The 19,658-nt window shown below is 37.6% G+C and overlaps 1 protein-coding gene across 3 annotated transcripts in view; it reads right to left on the bottom strand.

Moving 5' to 3' along the window:
- Positions 1 to 19,658, bottom strand: part of LOC150076736 (lysosomal alpha-glucosidase-like) — a 238,790-nt gene that overhangs the window by 73,108 nt on the left and 146,024 nt on the right. For all 3 annotated transcript variants that reach the window (XM_090386832.1, XM_090386831.1, XM_090386833.1), the window contains exon 16: positions 4,833 to 4,882. In XM_090386832.1, coding sequence (XP_090242958.1) covers positions 4,833 to 4,882 — 50 coding nt within the window. The remainder of the gene's footprint in view (positions 1 to 4,832; positions 4,883 to 19,658) is intronic.

The raw sequence follows: 19,658 nt of genomic DNA, 5'->3' as shown, positions 1-19,658 counted from the left end.
GAAATACAGTGGGCCAGTAAATCAGAATGTCTTATAATGGGGATTTTAACTTTCCAGATATTGACTGGAACTTGTGGATTGGTTACTCGCACACTAGCAAGACTTTTGGGGATTTATTGGATGACTGTTTTCTACAGCAACATGTTCGAGAGGCACCCAGAGGGAGTAATACTCTTAATCTGATTATCAGCAGTGATTATTCATGCATTAAGAATTTGCAGATAAAGAAACCACTGGGTGACAGTGGTTTCTTTATCTGCAAATTTATCTGCCAATGTACTGATGTGGGAATTATTTAAAGATGTAACTACCATCATGGCTAAAGGGAAGGGCTTTTGCTTTTGTAAAGGTGACTACAGGGGTCTCAGACAGTTTTTAAATTCTGTAGTGGGATGAACTGAATATGTTACCAACGTTGAATTCTAAATGAGAAGCCTTCGGGGACTTAATTTTGGAGGCTACTAGGCTTTTCATTCCAACTAAAAAATAGTGTTCAAGGTTTAGGCCTAAATGGATGTCAGATGAACCAATGAGGCTCGTGGCAGAGAAGAAAAATGTATGGGATACATATAAAGTATCAGGTGACACTGAAGCCTATGGCAGCTATAAACTAGTCTGTAACCAAGTCACAAAGGAGGTTAGGCAGGCGAAAGCAGATTATGATTATGATCTTGGCAAAGTATGCAAAGAAAAACAGCAAAGAGTTCTTTACTTATGTAAACTCTAGAAGGAAAGGGATGAATCAGATTGGACCACTTCACATTTGCATATCAATAGTCAGCTCATAGCTGACTATTGATGATCATGCTCAGGTAGCTGATAAACTGAATGAGTATTTTGCATCTACATTCACACATGAGGAGTTATTTAATGAGGGAGGTGCCAGAAGTTTATCAAACTCTAACAGGAAGCTAAGTTATTTTGTAATAACTGAGAGCAAAGTGGAGAAGAAATTGTTGAAGTTAAACATAAAAAAAGGCACCTGTGGTAGACGGGATCTATCCAGTTATATTAAGGGAGGCAACAAAGAGAGTAAGCAAACCCTTAGCCATAATTATGAGAGCTTCCTTGGATCAGGGGAGGTCCTCAGGGACTGGAGGTGTGCAAATGTATCACCAATTCATAAAGGGGAGTTCAAAAGATGAACTATAGACCTGTTAGTTTAACTTGTGTTCTGGGGAAAATAATGGATCACTGGTTAAAGAAGCATTGCAGGATCATCTAGACAAGACTGCAGTAATAGGTAAGACACAGCATGGGCTTGTTAAAGGGAGGTCTTGTCTGGCCAATCTGATTGGATACTATGATGTGGCCACAGAAGAACTGAATTCCAAAAATAATTTTGATCATCTGCAGACTTGGATATCATATACTGTGATTTTTTAGTGTTTTCCACCAACCATGGAATAAAACGAAAGAAGAAACCAAAATTTTTTAAAATATTTAATATTTACAATAAATTATTTACAAACAATATTACTAATAGTAATTTTAAAATAAAATAAAACAACTGTGATATACAAGATAATAATAAAATGCCGAATTTAAAATGCAATAAAATATACTGGTTAAAATCGCTAAAATACTAACTGAAGCTTTCAAAGGCTTCTGCCTTCTTTCTCAACACTGTTGAGAAAGAAGGCAGAAGCCTTTGAAAGCTTCAGTTAGTATTTTAGCGATTTTAACCAGTATATTTTATTGCATTTTAAATTCGGCATTTTATTATTATCTTGTATATCACAGTTGTTTTATTTTATTTTAAAATTACTATTAGTAATATTGTTTGTAAATAATTTATTGTAAATATTAAATATTTTAAAAAATTTTGGTTTCTTCTTTCGTTTTATTCCATGGTTGGTGGAAAACACTAAAAAATCACAGTATGAGTATACCCAACCCCAGAGGCCTATTTGAAGAATTGGATATCATATACTTGGATTTCAGGAAAGCTTTTGATACTGTTGCACATGGAAGACTGTTATACAAATTGGAGAGATATAGCATTAAGGGTAAGTGGCTACAATCGATAAAGGGATGGTTGAGTGGGAGATGACAGAGTGGTAATCAGTGGACACTGCTCTTCATGGACAAATGTTATTAGAGGAGTTCCCCAAGGGTTTGGTGTTGCACCCTTTGTTGATTTGTATATTTATTAATGAGGGTATATTAGGTTTAATGTCCAAGTCTGCAGATGATACAAAGGTTGGCAGGGTTGTAAATGACAGTAAAGAGAGTATTCTACTCCAACTGGATCTAGATAAGTTGGACAAATGGGCTGAGAAGTAGCAACTGAAGTTTAACATTAACAAATGCAAAGTACTGCATATGGGTAGCAATAACCAAAGAGTAATGTACCAACTGTGTGGTACTACACTCAGGGAAGTGGAAAGCGAAAAAGACCTGTGGGAAAAAGACCTATAGGATGTAAACGGGCTTCCAGGGCGGGTAATGGAGTCCTGTCAATGATATATAGGAATTTTGCTATCAGAGACAGGGAGATGATTATCCTGTTATACAAGGCAATGGTCAGGCCACAACTAGAGTACTGTGTACAGGTCTGAAGGCCTCATTTTAGGAAGGATGTAGAGTTGCTAGAACGAGTACAAAGAAGGGCAACAAGATTGGTGAGGGGAAGAAAGGGGTGCTCTTACCAAGAAAGGCTTAAGTTCTGCAAATTGCAGTGCCTGGAAAGTAGGCACCTGCGAGGTGATCTGATTGAGGTGTTAAGGCCTTGAATGGGTTGAGCAAGCTGAATGCTGATGCGACGGCGCCTCCGTAGCCAGATGGGAAGGAGCAGCAGTGCGTAGCACACGCTTCTTGATTAGACCGGGGTTCGATCCCATCACCACCAAATACGGAGGATGCGAAAAGGTCAGGGAATGACCACCGCATATCCTGGAGCAATATGGCCTTAGTTGCTAACGTTCCTAAAAACCAAACAACAACAACAACAGCTGATGCGAGTCTTCCTCTTGCTCAGATTAAGAACCTGAGAGGGCACAGATTCAAATTGAGGAAAGACAGTTGTATAATAGATGAGCAAAAATTTGCCTTTTAGGCAGTGGGTAATTGATTGGTGGAACAGACTTCCATCTTTTGTTATGGAAGTTGACAGTCTAAATAAATTTAAGGCTTAGCTGGACAGGCATTTGGAATGAATGGAGGGGTGAAATGGGAAGGTTTTTTTTTTTTTTTTTTTTGGCTGATGCTCCATAAGCTTTCTTTCTTGCAACGTATGCCTCTACTAATGCTAATATATTAAATGAATAGTAATACTAATTAGTATTAATTTTATTAATTTATCAGTGTACGTATTAATTTATCAGTATGTACATAATTGTACAGTCGGTCCTCGTATAACATGTGTTTACATTACACGAATTCGATCATACACGATCTATAAATAGGGGAACGATATCTTATATAACACAAACCGAATTCGCTTATGCACGATTCGCCTTTGTGTTTACAAGAAATGGCAGTCGAATGCGGAATCACCCCAACACGATAGGAATGAAGAAGATTCTGAAAATGTATTTATGTGTTTTATATCAGTGAAGGGGAAACACATTTCACCATAATAACGTAAAACCCAACACAATTCCAGCTATCGATATAATCGCAAATGCAATTAGATCGAGTTTACTACCAGTTTATAACAGATTCCACTAGCAGAAACGAAACTGGAAATTGTTTTTATTGTTTTATGGTAGTAACCCCCCAGAAATGTGCTTTAGTAAAATGTGGGGTGTTGATAGTGTATCTCTGCCTTTATGGTGTTGTTTATTCAGTTGCTACATGCGCGCGCAGCTTTGTTTATGTGTATCAAGCGTGCCTCCTCGTTTTGTAATTGTGCTTTATTCCCTAAAAATGAGTAAAATAGTTAAAAGGTGTGAAAAGGAAGCGTCCTGGCGAAGACACTGCAGATTCAGAGAGAGAGAAAAAAAAAGCAATATCGATAAACAGAGGCGGACTGGGTCAAAAATTCTTACCCGGGAAAATTTTTGTGGCCTCATACTACGGTTTATGGCCAAAATCACATCGGCCTCCGGCATTTCCCGGGTAAGGCTTATGGCCAGTCCGCCTCTGTCGATAGAGAAAAAATATGAAATTGTGAAACGCTTTGAGCGAAATGAAAGACCATGTGATATTGCACGTGCTCCAGACCTAAATGAGGCAACGCCGAGAATTAGAAAGAATGCGGAGAAAATAAAAACAACTTTCATAGCGGGAACAACTCAAAGTGTAATTAAAATCCATTAGATTAAGACACAAAGAACTGGAAGAGATGGAACGGCTGTCATCTGTTTGGATAGAAAATCAAACAAAAGTTTGCTTACGATAGAAGCAAAAGCATTAGCAATATTTTATTACGTAATATAATATAATAAATTTTTTACTATTAAAAAATACTTTATTATAATATAATAAATAATAAAAAATATTTATCATTTATTATTTATTATATTATAATAAAAATATATATATTTTTTATTACATATTTTAATCGTTATAAAATACGTAAGTATTTTATAATAATTAAAATTACCCGATTATTTATTGTGTTTGGTAATGTTCTGGTTCCAAATGTGTGTTCAATCTTGGGTGGTCGGCACCTAACCTCACTTTTCCCATAGGGCCTGTTGTTTATATTGCACGATTTTGCATTGCACGAGGGTTTCTAGGAACACAACTATCGTGCTATATGAGGACACACTGTATGTACAACAAATACAAAAAAAATTTATAATTTATAAGGTTTCTGTCCTATTACAAAAAAGTAATATTTTTATATAAGCATTATTTTTATTGTGACAAAAATAAAAACTCACATTTTTCAGTGAAAATTCAATCAGATTGTACACTCCTCGTTCATATGTGTCTATAAGAGATAAAAAATGTGTAAAAATACTAAACTGCAAACAATTAAATATAAACCAGAAAACAATAGAAACTAAAGACACTTTTTCACAGAGAGCTAATTGATTAGTTAGCTATCTATGTTATAAATGCTTAAACAAATCAAAGGCATTTCATGTATGGTCTCTAAGTTGTTTGTAGAGCCTTTCTCATGAATGGGATTTATTCCTAGATTTTCCGTTTAGCAGGCACACAAAAAAAAAAAAAAAATCTTTGTACCACTGTTTATTTAAATACTGTATTATTCAGTAAATACTATACACATTATATTTTTTAAAAATATTTTCTATACCAGTTCACACTTACATGCAAAAAAAAATTTTTTTTTATTGTGTTTTTTTTTTTTTTTTTTTTTTTTGTGAAAAAGCAACTCAGGCTATGGGGCATCAGTGTATTGTGTATTCTATGACTAGTTTTGGATAAAAAATAATTTTCTTGCTTTGGAGGTTGAGGGGATTATCGGAATTATTGAGGGGATCTGAGATAGACTAAATTAGCTACGCCGGCATCCCCCTCCTCCCATACTTCTTCAACCCATGCACGGTACTAAGTACTATAGGTTTTGATACCTTTCGTGTTTGGGGTTTTCATAAAAAAAAAAAAAAAAAAAAAAAGTAAAAAAAAGACCATAAAAATTTCTTTCTGACAGACTTCCATGGTTTTTCTCCCTGACAAGATTCAAATTCCTATCCCACATGCTTTGGAATAATAACAGTTGTAACAACATTGCTGCTGATGAGGATATTATTAATATCTTTCATTGAAATATATCATACATAATATTTACATCACAACTGTTGATGATCCTGCTCAGATAGCTAACAAACTAAATAAATATTTTGCATCTACATTCACACGAGGGAGGGGAATGCCAGTGGTGTATTAAATTCTAGCAGTAAACTAGATAATTTTGTAATAACTGAGAGTAAAGCAGAGGAGAAATTGTTGAAGATAAACATAAGAAAGGCACCTGGGGTGGATGGAATCTATCAAGTTATATTAAAGGAGGCAGAAAAGGAAGTAATCAAACCATTAGCCATAATTATGAGAGCTTCTTTGGATGCAGGGGAGGTACCCATGGACTGGAGATGTGCAAACGGGACCCCAATCCACAAAGGAGGATCAAAAGGGGAGACAGTTAATTACAGACCTGTTAGTTTAACTTCTGTTCCAGGGAAATTAATGGAGGCACTGGTTAAAGAAGCATTGCAGAAACATCTAGACAAGACTTCAGTTATAGCTAGGATACGGCATGGGTTTTAAGGGGAAGTCTTATCTGACCAATTTGATTAGATACTATGATGTGGTCACAAAGGAACTGGATGCAAAGAATAATTTTGATATCATATATTTGGATCTTAGAAAGGATTTTGATACTATTGCACATGGAAGACTGCTGCACAAATTGGAGCAGTGTGGCACTGGAGGCAAATTGCTGCTATGGATAAAGAGATGGTTGAGTTAGAGAAGACAGAGAGTGGTAATCAATGGACACTGCTCTTTGTGGACTAATGTTATTAGTGGAGTCCCTCAGGGTTCAGTGTTGTTTTCTGTATTTATAAATGATATTGATGATGGTATATCAAGCTTAATGTCCAAGTTTGCAGGCGATACGAAGGTCAGCAGGGTTGTTAATGACATTAATGACAGTACACTGCTGCAAAAGGATCTAGAAAAGTTGAGCGGTTGGCTGAGGTAGCAATGAAGTTTAACATTGACAGATGTAAACTACTGCATATGGAAAGCAGTAATGCCAGAGTAACGTATCAACTCTGTGGTACTACACTGACAGTGGTAGAGAATGAAAAGGACCTGGGGTTAATTGTGCAGGCAGATATGAAGTTTTCTGAGTAGTGTAGATGGTCTGCAAGAGTAGCTCATGGTGTCTTGTCAATGATATACAGGAATATTTCTAGCAGGAATAAGGAGGTGATTATCTCCTTGTATAAGGCAATGGCCACCACCTTGAGTACACCTCGAGTATTGTATACAAGTCTGGAGGCATCACTTTAAGAAGGATGTAGAGCTGTTGGAATGAGTACATAGAAGGACAACAAGATTAGTGAATGGAACAAAGGGTTGCTCCTTTGAAGAAAGGCTTAGGTTTTGCAAATTACAGTGTCTGGAGACTAGGCACCTGCGAGGTGATCTGACTGAGGTGTATAAAGCTTTGAATGGTTTGAGCATGCTCAATGCTAATGGGATTCTTCCTCTTACTCAGAATAATCGCCTGAGAGGGCAAAAATTCAAATTGAGGAAAGACAGTTGTAGGATAGATGTGCAGAAGTTTGCCTTTAGCCAGCGGGTGGTTGATTACTGGAACAAACTTCCATCTGTCGTTGTAGAAGTTGATAGCTTAAATAGATTCAAGGCAGAACTAAACAGACATTTGGAGCGAGTGGATGGGTGAAATGAGAAGGGTGCTTTTATTTATTTATTTTTTTGGCTGATGCTATATAAGCTTGCTTTCTTGCATCATGTGCCTTTACTAATGCTAATAAGATAAAAAGCATACATAGATACAATCAAAATTCATATGATCACTAAATGAAAAAAGTTGACCTACATAGTCAGCACAAATGATAATCATAAGCATAGGTCTGTGCTTGTTAACAGGAGAGACTTTTTTTTACTGGTAATTGATACAAAGGGATAGAAAGGGTGCAAGATTAATAGATTAACAGCAGAGGGGAAGTGATTCTTGCATTGCAAGAATTGAAACAAGACTATTCGAACATGTAGCAGCCTAACAAACAAAGTGTCGGGGACTATAAGACATGCTGGGGTCCTTTGTGGAACAACTAAATATATGAGCTGTGTTAGGGTTATCAAGAGTAAGAAATAGTTGCATGATAACTGCAAGTACAACAATGCTAAGAGCATAGTACATAAATCTGAAGTACTAGTTAAGCATTCAGATGCAGAGATTGTGGGCATGTCAGAGACATGGTGGCACTCAAGTATAAGGGATTCCGAATTTGAATACAGGAAGTACAATGTATACAGAAAGGGCAGACAGGACGGGATAGTTAGTCAAAAAGCACATAAAATGGAAGGCAGTGCATCCAGTTGAAATGGGTGGCCAGTGCAATGTTGAGTTAGTCTGGTGTGATATAAGCATCGGGAAAACAAAAAGAAGTGTGTATAGGTCTAATGACTGTGATAAATGAACAACAGTGCAGATAAATAATGTGAGCCACTAAATCAGATTGTCTTATAATGGGAATGTTCAATCAGTATCTGGAAACTTTAACTTTCCAGATACTGACTGAATCCTGTGAGTTGGTCATCCACATAGTAGCATACGTATGTGCGTGCGTGCATGCATGCATGTGTTATGGGTGTTTAATGGCACATAAGCTACACCGGCTATAGTGCGCCTGCACACACACACACACACACACACACACACACACACACACACACACACACACACACACACACACACACACACAGTAGCAAAACTTTTGTGGATTTATTGGATGAATGTTTTTACACTATTATGCTAGAGAGGCAAGAGAAAGCAATACCCTTGATCTGATTATCAGCAGCAACCTTTCCTGCATTAAGAATCTGTAGATAAAAGACCTGGTAGGTGGCAGTGATCATAGTGTACTGATGTGGGATTACTTAAAGATGTAACTATTGTTAAGTGCAAAGGGAAGGGCATTTGCTTTCGTAAAGGTGACTAGAGTGGTCTCCGACAATTAAGGAAGGGGATGAATCACATTAATCCATTAGTTACGAATGGTTTTATATTGATGAACCTGCTCAGGTTGCTGACAAACCAAATAGGTATTTTGCACTTATATTTGCATATGATGAATTTTTTAGGGATAGAAATGCCAGAAGTTAAATTTCAACAGGGAACTAAGTAACACCTTTAGTCACAATTATGAGAGCATTCTTGGGAGGATCCCTGAAGACTGGAGATGTGTAAATGTATCCTGAATTCACAAAGGTGCATCAAAGGGTGACAAATCACTACAGACCTTTTAGCTTGACTTCTACTTATATTCCAGGGAAAATAATGGATTCACTGGTTAAAGGAGTAGTGCAGGGTCATCCAGACAGAAATGCATTTATACAGCAGCTGAAGCATGAATTTGTTAGAGGCAGCATTCTCTAACCAATCATAGATATTATGACACAGTGTCAAAGGAGCTGGATGCAAAAAATAATTTTGACATCATATACTTAGATTTCAGAAAAGCATTTGATACCATTGCATATAAAGGACTGCTATACAAAAAAAAAAAAAAAAAACCAACTTTGTGGGTAAGCATGAAAAATGTTTTATTTTATGCGAAATTGGCTTGGAAGAGGTTAGCTAAATCCAAGCCAATAGCCTAATTAGCAACAAGTATTTGCCATATGACTGCAACAATATGAATATTTGTGAACAATTTATTTTTTCATCTCACATTATTGCTACAATCCATTGTTAAGTGTAGTGATAGATGTTTTCACATAAAAAAAACTGGAGCAGTGTTGCATTAAGGACAAGTTATTGCAATAAATGTTATTGATTTTAATGATTATAATTTTTTATCCAAAAAAATGGATAAAGGAATGATTGAGAGAGAGTGAGAGGACAGTGAGTTGTTATTAATGGAGTAGTACAGGGATCAGAATTGGGGCCTTTGTTGTTTTCAATATTTATTAAGGCATAATATGTCTAAGTGTATAGATGATAGAAAGATTGGCACTGTAGCTAATAACAGTAATGAGGGTATGCTACTGTAACTAGATGTAGATAAATTAAGTAGATGGGCTGAAAAGTGGCTATTGAAGTTTAACATTGACAAATGTAAGGTTCTGCATATGGGTAGCAGTAATCCCAGATTACCATACCAACTGTGTGGTATACCACACTCAGGGTAGTGGACAATGAAAAAGACCTGGGGATAATTGTGCAGTCAAATATGAAGTTGTCTGAGCAATGCAGATAGGCTACCAGGACATCCCACGGGTTTTGTCAATGATATAGAGATGAGGTGTTTATCCCAGCGTATAAAGTAATGGTTAAACCACAACTTGAGTACTGCATACAGGTCTCGAAGCCTTATTTGCAGAATGTGGATATGTTGAAGCAGGTGCACAGAGGAGCAATAAGGTTAGTGAGAGGGATAAAAGGATGCGCATACCAGGAAAGGATTTAGTTCTGCAAACTGCCTTATCTGGAGATTAGACACTGCATCTATGAGGAGATTAGATTTAGGGTGTTTTTAAAAGCCTGAATTGATTGAATAAGTTCAATGCTGATGGAATCCTCTTGTTCAGACTATGCGTATGGCAGGGCTTATATTTAAACTGAGGAAGGGTGGCTACAGGACAGATGTGCAGAAATTTGTTTTCAGCCAGAGGATAGTTGAGTGTTGTAACAAACTTCCATCTGGTGTTGTAGAAGTGGGTAGTTTGATAAGTTTAAAGAAGAGCTAAATAAACCATTACAGGAATGGACAGGTGATACGTGAAGTTTTTGTTTTTTTTTATTATTTATTTATTTTCTTTTATTTTTTGGCTGATGATGAATAATAAGCTGCCTTCCTTTTTTTTTTTTTTCCATCATATTCCAGTACTAATACTAATTTTTTTTTTCTTAGTCACTACAGAACGAATATTGCTTTGCATGCCTACCTCACACTGCTGCTCAGCTAATCTCTATACAAAAATAATTCATGATTATAATCATTCATAATAATAATTATGATTATTTTTCCACGTGAGTTGGAAAATAAACAATATAATAAGAGATAATTATAACTACAGTCAAAATTGGTTATAATGAGCATGGAAATAAGATCATTGCTGTAACAAGCAAAAAGCCATAATGATTTTAATTTACATGTATTCCCATACAATCGCTCACTGTTATAACGAGTGTACTACATGGATATACCAAACAAATTTTGGTATCTATGCAAACATTCTTAATTGCTCGGGTATAGTGCATTGGCATTATGCTTGTCCCGTTACTCTATTTACAGATTATCTTGTATTTGCCGAAAACATAAATTTATTTCAGAACTTCTAAGAACTTTGTATGCATTTCAGGACTTCTAAGAACTTGGTATGCATTTCGAGCTTCTAAGAACTTTGTATGCAGATCACTTCATTATTTTAAAGTAAAATCAGTTAGAAACGAACCCTTCCTTCCAAAACATGTCTACTAACAAAAGAAAGTGTCTCTTGATTCGCAAAAAAGCTGAAATTATTCGAAGTTGAATGTGGTGCAAAAAATGTTGGAGTGTGTAAAAAGTTTTCTTTGTCCTCTTCAAGTGTATTGACATTGTGGAAGAATAAAGATGTTTACATATCGGGACTGGAGGTTACAAACGTTGATTGAGCATTGCTTCAATGGTTCACCACACAAAAAAGTGCTGGATTTCAAATAGACTGTCTGATCTTGATGGCTCAAGTGGTAAAATTTGCTAAACAATTTGGACGTGACAATTTTCTGTGTACATTGATTCGATTTAAAAACCAACATATCATTTATGCAAAAATTAGTGGAGAATTTCAATCTGCAGATCCAATAATGGCAAATGAATGGATTGGCAGTGTTTGGGCAGAAATCAAGAAAAATTTCAATGACGAAGACATCTACAACAGTTGTTCTACTGCAACAGGATCTAGAAAATTTTTTGCAGATCGGCTGAGAAGTGGCAACTGAAGTTTAATATTGACAAATGCAAAGTACTGCATATGGGTAGAAGTAATCCCAGAGAAACATACTAACTGCGTGGTACTACACTTAGGGTGGTAGAAAATGAAAAAGAATTGGGAGCGATTGAGCAATCAGATATGAATTGAGCAATCTGATTGAGGTGTATAAGGCCTTCAATGGGTTGAGCACGCTGAATTCTGATGGGATTCTTCCGCTTGCTCAGATTACAAACCTGAGGGGAAGCATAAATTCAAATTGAGGAAAGACAGTTGTAGAATAGATGTGCCGAAATTTGCCTTTAGCCAGTGGGTGGTAAATTGCTGGAACAAAGTTCCATCTGTTGTTGTGGAAGTTGATAGCTTAAATAAATTCAAGGAGAAACTGAACAAACTTTTAGAGGGAATGGTTGTGTGAAATTTTTTTTTTTTTTTTTGACTGATGCTACATAAGCTCATATGCTTTCTTTCTTGCATCACATGCCTCTATTACTACTACTACTACAACAATAGCAATGAAACGGGACTTTTTTTATAATTTGACACCTGACAATACATTTAAATTCAAGGGGGGAAAATGTGTTGGTGGAAAAAAAAAAAAAAATCACTCGCTTGATGGTGCTCGTATGCGTAAATATGACAGGAACTGTTAAAAAAAAAACCTGTTTGTTATCAGAAAACCATTAAAACCTCAGTGTTTTAAAAACGTAAGGAAACTTCCTGTGAATTACACTGCAAACAAGAAAGCTTGGATGACTTCAGAAATACATAAATGATTGGAATAAGGAGCTATTCAAAAAGAAGAAAAATATTTTGTTAGTTGATAACTGTCCTGCACTTATTGAAAGGATTTTATAAAAGATTTCCAGTTCTACATCTGATCAGTCAAAGAGAACAGAATCTTACCAAGTCTATATTGGTATTGGATGCTATAAATTTATTGAATGATGCATGGAACGTTACTTCAACAACCATATCAAATTGCTTCAAGAAATCGATATTAAATTCAAATGAAATTTCAATTGTAAATGAAGAAGATGGATACAAAGAAAACAACTTGCCATTATTCGAATGGTTGCTACGTAACAATGTTGTAGATTTTAATACAGATAAATAACATTGATGAATTTGTACGAGTCAATGACAACTTATCTTATTAACTAGTGGTCTTCCTACAGAGAGTGACATTGTTTGTTAGTTAGTTAGTTAGTTATTTGGTTTTTAGGAGCGTTAGCAACTAAGGCCATATTGCTCCAGGGATATGCGGTGGTCATTCCCTGACCTTTTCGCATCCTCCGTATTTGGTGGTGACAGGCTCGAACCCTGGTCTAATCAAGAAGCGTGTGCTACGCACTGCTGCTCCTTCCCACCTTGCTACGGAGGCGCTGAGTGACATTGTAGATGCTGTGCTCAATAAAGACGATGATTGTGATCATGATATGATGACAATTGAAAGTGAATCAAAATCAGTGTCAACAATCTCACAAACTCAAGGACCAATGGACACAATAGTCAATTTTTTTGAAGGGACTAAGGCAAATAAAATAATGAGACTTTTAATGCACTGAATGCAAAATTTTAATGCAAGTAATGAGACTTTTAATGAATTTTAAGTGTAAACTTAAGAAATATCAAAGTGAAATCTTTAAAGAAAACATCAATTTTAAGATTCATAAATAAAGACTAATTGAAATAATGATTATTATTAAATAGTATTGTTTTTAATTAAAGAGAAATAAATTGTATTTATTTCTCTATAAATTGTGCTGTGTATTATAGTTTATACAAGCATATAAATGCAAATAATAGTATGTATATACTTATATTATTTTTTTCTCTCTAATATTTCTTTTGTTTTTTGAACCTATCTTTTTATCAAGTAATTGAGAATTAAATAAAAAAGATGAGGTAGATTTAACTTACTGATATAGTGAGTAATGTTATAACGAGGAAATTTTGTCGGTCTCTTGATGCTCGTTATAACCAAGTTCGACTGTATTAGATTAAACAAATTCTATAAATATAAAATCAGTTTTATGAAACCATTATTGATTTTAACAAATTTTATAAACTGCAGAATAAACATCTGGAAAATAATTGTTATGTGCCTTCATCATGTCCTTTGCTGACAGTAAGAAATGTACCAACCGGGTGGTGTTACACTCAGGACAGTGGAGAATGAAATACACCAGGGGACAATTGTGCAGTCAGATATGAAGTTTTCTGAGCAGTGCAGACAGGCTGCCAAAGTAGGTCATGGGATCTTGTCAATGATATACAGGAATTTTGCGAGCAGGGATAAGGAAGTGATTATCCTCTTGTATAAGGCAATGGTAAGGCTACACCTTGAGTGGAAGCCTCATTTTAGGAAGGATGTAGAGTTGCTAGAACAAGTACAGAGAAGCACAACAAGACTGGTGAGGAGGACAAAGGGGTGCTCTCACGAAGAAAGGCTTAAGTTCTGCAAATTGCAGCTTTTGGAGACTAGGCACCTGCGAGGCTCCAAACTCACTCACAGTTTACTCCCGATGGTCGATGATGTCACTGATGGTGGAGTTGGTTTTTGATGTGATTACCATTGTTCTGGACCAGAAATTGCATTCGATGCACATTGTGCTCAACTGCAGAATGCAACATCTCTGGAGTAATGTTCCGCACAAGCTGCATTACATTGTCCTTTAAGGCGGCCAGGTTAGGGACACTTCCTTGATAGACATTGGGCTTGAGGTGATCCCACAGCCAAAAATCACATGGTGTAAGGTCAGGCAAATGTGGAAACAAATGATTAATGACTCTTTCTGCAGTAAAGTGATGCCAGAGAAGCTGCTGTACTGGTCATGTGATATGAGGTACCCCATCTTGCATAAAAATTGTCACATTCAGGCATCTTCTTTGCTGCTGTTGAGGAATAATGAAACTGCTCAGCAAGTGATGATATCTTTGTGCTGTAACGGAACAGGTGGCTGCTCCTGCTGGGTACAATCCCTCGAAAACGTATGGCCTTATGATGAAATTTGAAGTCACACCACACCAGACGGTGATTTTCGACGAGTGAAATGGGATTTGCTGAATAACATGCGGTGCTTCTGAAGCTCATATTCGGCAGTTTTGAGTGTTGACAGTCCCGTCAAGATAACGATGGACCTCATTTCCCCAAAGAATGTTCCATGGCCAGGCATCATCCACTTCCATTCTGGCCAGAAACGTTAGAGCAAATGCCATTCGTTTTTCAGGATCATCTCTTTGCAGTGGCTGCTGGCGACTGATCTTGTATGGATAATAGTGGGTTAGTTTCCGAAGAATTTTCCACACAGTGAAATATGGGACATCCTCGCTACTCCCCGTGCACTGCTACTAGTTCCAGCAACTGTATCCATGGGTCAGTCAATGATAGCCGTTGCAACTTCCTCTCCTACCTGAGGTGAAACAGGCTTCCTTCCTCTTCCAGGAAGGAAGCCTGCTTGACAACAAAGGACCCTGTTTCTTCAATTTTATTAATCATCCTTCTAACTGACACAGCTGATAAAGGACCTTGACATAAGTTTTTACAGTGTCTAAATTCATGCAGAGTGGCTGCTGCATTGTTAACAGTAAACTTACAGAATACACTTGCAATGTTTGTGTTGTGCCTTTATAGCTCTCTGCTGCTGAGAAAATTAAATTAACTCAGATTTATGCAAATTTTCTGCTGTCTTAGGTGTCTTATTTTTTAGTTTGGATTTAAAACTTTAGTGCAATTCGGTTTCTTTCTAGTTTTTTTCAAAGACCACAAATAAAAATTTGTAATTTCATTAAGGTTAGCATTAGCAGAGGCATTTGATGCAAGAAAGCAAGCTTATGCAGCATCAGCCAAAAAAAAAAAAAAAAAAAAAAAAACAAAAAAAAAAACCCACTTCCACTTCACACCTCTGTTCGTTCAAAATACCTGTCCAGCTGAGGCTTAAACTTATTTAGGCTATCAACCTCCACTACAAGGGATGGAAGTCTGTTCCACCAACCAACCACCCGCTGGCTAAAGGCAAATTTCCGCACGTCTATCCTACATCTGTCCTTCCTCAATTTGAATTTATGCCCTCTCAGGTGGTTATTCTGAGCTAGAGGAAGAATCCCATCAGCATTGAGCATGCTCAAACCATTCAAGGCTTTATACACCTCTATCAGATCACCTCACTGGTGCCTAGTCTCCAGACACTGTAATTTGCAAAACTTAAGCCTTTCTTCATAAGAGCACCCCTTTGTTCCATTCACTAATCTTGTTGCCCTTCTCTGTACTCGTTCCAGCAGCTCTACATCCTTCTTGAAATGAGGCCTCCAGACCTGTATACAGTACTCTAGGTGTGGCCTGACCATTGCCCTATACAAGGGAATAATCACCTCCTTATCCCTGCTGGAAAAATTCCTGTATATCATTGACAATACTCCATGAGCTACTCTTGCAGCCCATCTGCACTGCTCAGAGAACTTCATATCTGCCTGCACAACCACCCCCAAGTCCCTTTCATTCTCTACCACTGTCAGTGTAGTACCACAGAGTTGATACGTTTCTCCGGGGTTGCTGTTTCCCATGTGTAGTACTTTACATTTGTCAATGTTAAACTTTATTTGCCACCTCTCAGCCCATCTGCTCAACCTTTCCAGATCCTGTTGCAGCAACATAGTATCAGTAGTTTCCTTGACAACCCTGCCAACCTTTGTATCGTCTGCAAACTTGGACATTAAGCTTGATATACCATCATCAATATCATTTATAAATACAGAAAACAATAATGGACTCAACACTGAGCCCTGAGGGACTCCACTAATAACATTAGTCCACGATGAGCAGTGTCCATTGATTACCACTCTCTGTCTTCTCCCCCTCAACCACTCCTTTATCCATAGCAGCAATTTGCCTCCAATACCACACTGCTCCAATTTGTGTAGCAGTCTTCCATGTGCAACAGTATCAAAAGCCTTTCTAAGATCCAAGTATATAATATCAAAGCCATTCCCTGCATCCAGTTCTTTTGTGACTGCATCATAATATCCAATCAAATTGGTCAGGCAAGACTTCCCCTTAACAAAACCATGCTGTGTTCGAGCTATAACTGAAGTCTTGTCTAAATGATCCTGCAGTGCTTCTTTAACCAGTGCCTCCATTAACTTTCCTGGAACAGAAGTTAAGCTCACAGGTCTATAATTACTTGTGTCAGCCTTTGATCCTCCTTTGTGAATTGGGATCACATTTGCACATTTCCAGTCTATGGGTACCTCCCCTGAGTCCAAGGAAGCTCTCATAATTATGGCTAAGGGTTTGCTTAGTTCCTTTGCTGCCTCCTTTAATATAACTGGATAGATCCCATCCACCCCGGGTGCCTTTCTTGTGTTTATCTTCAACAGTTTCTTCTCCACTTTACTCCCAGTTATTTCAAGATTCTGTAGCTTACTGCTAGAGTTGAATACACCTCTGGCATTCCCCTCGCTGAATAACTCCTCATGTGTGAATGTCGATGCAAAATATTCATTTAGTTTGTTAGCTACCTGAGCAGGGTCATCAACAGTTGAACCATCAATATCAAGTGGACCAATCTGATTCGTCCCCTTCCTTCTACAGTTTACATAAGTAAAGAACTCTTTGCTGTTTTTCTTTGCATCCCTTGCCAAGGATTTCTCGTAATCTGCCTTCGCCTGCCTAACCTCCTTTGTAACTTGGTTGCATATCAACTTGTATCTATCATAGGCTTCTGTGTCATGTGTTAATTTGTAAGTATCCCATGCATTTTTCTTCTCTGCCATATGCCTCATTAGTTCATCTGACATCCATTTTGGCCTAAACCTTGAACAGTATTTCTTAGTTGGTATGTAAAGCCTAGTAGCTTCCACGATTAATTCTTTGAATGCTTCCCATTTTGAATTTGCTGTTGGTAACATCATCAGTTGGTCCCACTGTATAGAATTTAAATACTGTCTCAGTCCATCGTAGTCGCCTTTACGGAAGCAATAACCCTTCCATTTACCCCTAATGGTAGTTACCTCTTTGAGTAAATCCCACTTTAGCACACTGTGATCACTGCCACCTAGTGGTTCATTTATCTGCAGATTCTTAATGCATGAAGAATCACTGCTGATAATCAAATCAAGAGTATTACTGCCTCTGGTTGCCTCCCGAACATGCTGATGTAGAAAACAATCATCCAATAAATCCACAAAAGCCCTGCTAGTGTATGAGTGACCAGCCCCCAAATTCCAGTCAATATCTGGGAAATTAAAATCTCCCATTATAAGACTCTCTGATTTACTGGCCCACTCTATTTCCCTGTACAGTTCCTTATTATACTCATCAGAGTCATTAGGCCTATAGCACACTCCTACTCTCAATTTTGATCTCCCAATGCTTATGTCACACCAAACTGACTCAACACTGCACTGTCCAGCGATGTCGACTGGCTTCACTTCCTTGGTTTTTATGTGTTTCTTAACTAATAGCATAACCCCTCCCCCCTTCCTATCCTGTCTATCCTTTCTGTAGACGTTGTACTCCCCAAATTCCAGTTCTGCATCCCTTATATCTGTGTGACACCACGTCTCTGATATCCCAACAATATCTGCCTTTGATGTTTTGAGCAATACCTCAAATTCATCAAATTTATTTACTAAACTCCTAGCATTGGTGTACACGCAAGTATACCTGCACCTGTTTCTATTCTTAGCTACCCTAACACAACCCATGTGTTTACTTGTACCGCAATGGCTCCCAGCAGTCTCTGAAATATCATGCATCTTGTTTTTCAGGCTTCTGCTCATTCTAATAGAAGCAGTGCAAGAATCTCTTTCACCTCTGCCAGTGGCTACTGTCAATCTATTGGTCTTTGTCTCCCCCCAAGCTAGCAGTTTTCCGACCCACCTAACACTGCCTCAATAGCATCAGCAAATATTCTTGCACCCTTTCTATTTAAGTGTATCCCATCCCTGTAGAAGCAATCTCTCCTGTTAACAAGTACAGTCCAGGCTGAAAAAAATTCTACCCCTTGAGCCTTGCACAATCTTTCCAGGGCCGAATTGATCGACAAGGCTCTCAACATATACTCCCTCCTATCGTGTCTGGGCAGAATTGCAGACACTTTCAAATTCAACCCTAATTCTCGGCTTTTGTTCAACAGTGACCTGTACTTGTTAAGTAATTCTGCCGGTCTCCTACTCTTAATATCATTAGTGCCAACGTGTACAACTATATCACCTTTTGTGCCCTTAAAAGATGATATTCGCTCTACAACGTCATCAACCTTTGCCCCTGGCAGACATACCGTGGTCCTGTTCCACCTATCCTTTTTACAAAGCATGTTCCCCGTTTCCCTGACAATAGAGTCACCAACAACTACTAGTTCCTTCGGGACCAGCGCATTCTGCCTTGGGGGCTGCCTCTGTGTCACGCGATGCCCAAGTGCAAGCTCTGGCGTTGATGTGGGCAGCTGAGAGCTTGATGGGCCCCTCATTTTAGTTTCTTCGAGGGCATCCACCCTGTCCTTCAAGCTCTCATATAGGCCCACAAGAACGCTGAGTTGTTGCCTGATATCGATACACTCCTTGCATCGCGCACACACAAAGACATCCCCCATGGCAGTATTATGTCCCGTACCCGATTGCTCTGCAAACATCAAGCAAACAGTGCATTTTATAAGGCTGTGAGTCAGAGGACAACTGCCCCCCTCAGTTCTACTCTGAGCCACAGCACTTCCATTAGCTTGAGCCTTTTGCTTTGCTGCTCTTGTCTGAGTCATGATTCTATTAATTAATTAGTTAATTATAATTAATTATGTTATGTTATTAATTATGTTAAATATAATTAATTATATTACGTTTGTATTCTAAGTCGTTATATGTATTTATTAAAGTACAATTTAACTGCTAACGAAGTTCAACTAACGCTATCTAGTATGGTATATAACTATCGTATCACAAGGCGGGAAAGTTACCAACGGTAATCTACGGACACTTAAGTATTAATTAATATATTTAGTTAAAGTGCAATTTAAATGCCAACGAAGTTCAACAAGTTTAATAGATTTTACCGATCGCTGAAAATATTATAACGT

This window comes from Mastigoproctus giganteus, chromosome 12 (assembly GCF_048544385.1).
Source record: "Mastigoproctus giganteus isolate SK-2022 chromosome 12, ASM4854438v1, whole genome shotgun sequence".
Taxonomy (NCBI): domain Eukaryota; kingdom Metazoa; phylum Arthropoda; class Arachnida; order Uropygi; family Thelyphonidae; genus Mastigoproctus; species Mastigoproctus giganteus.
Note: the sequence above shows the minus strand (reverse complement) of the source record. Positions and strands in the feature narration are given on the sequence as shown.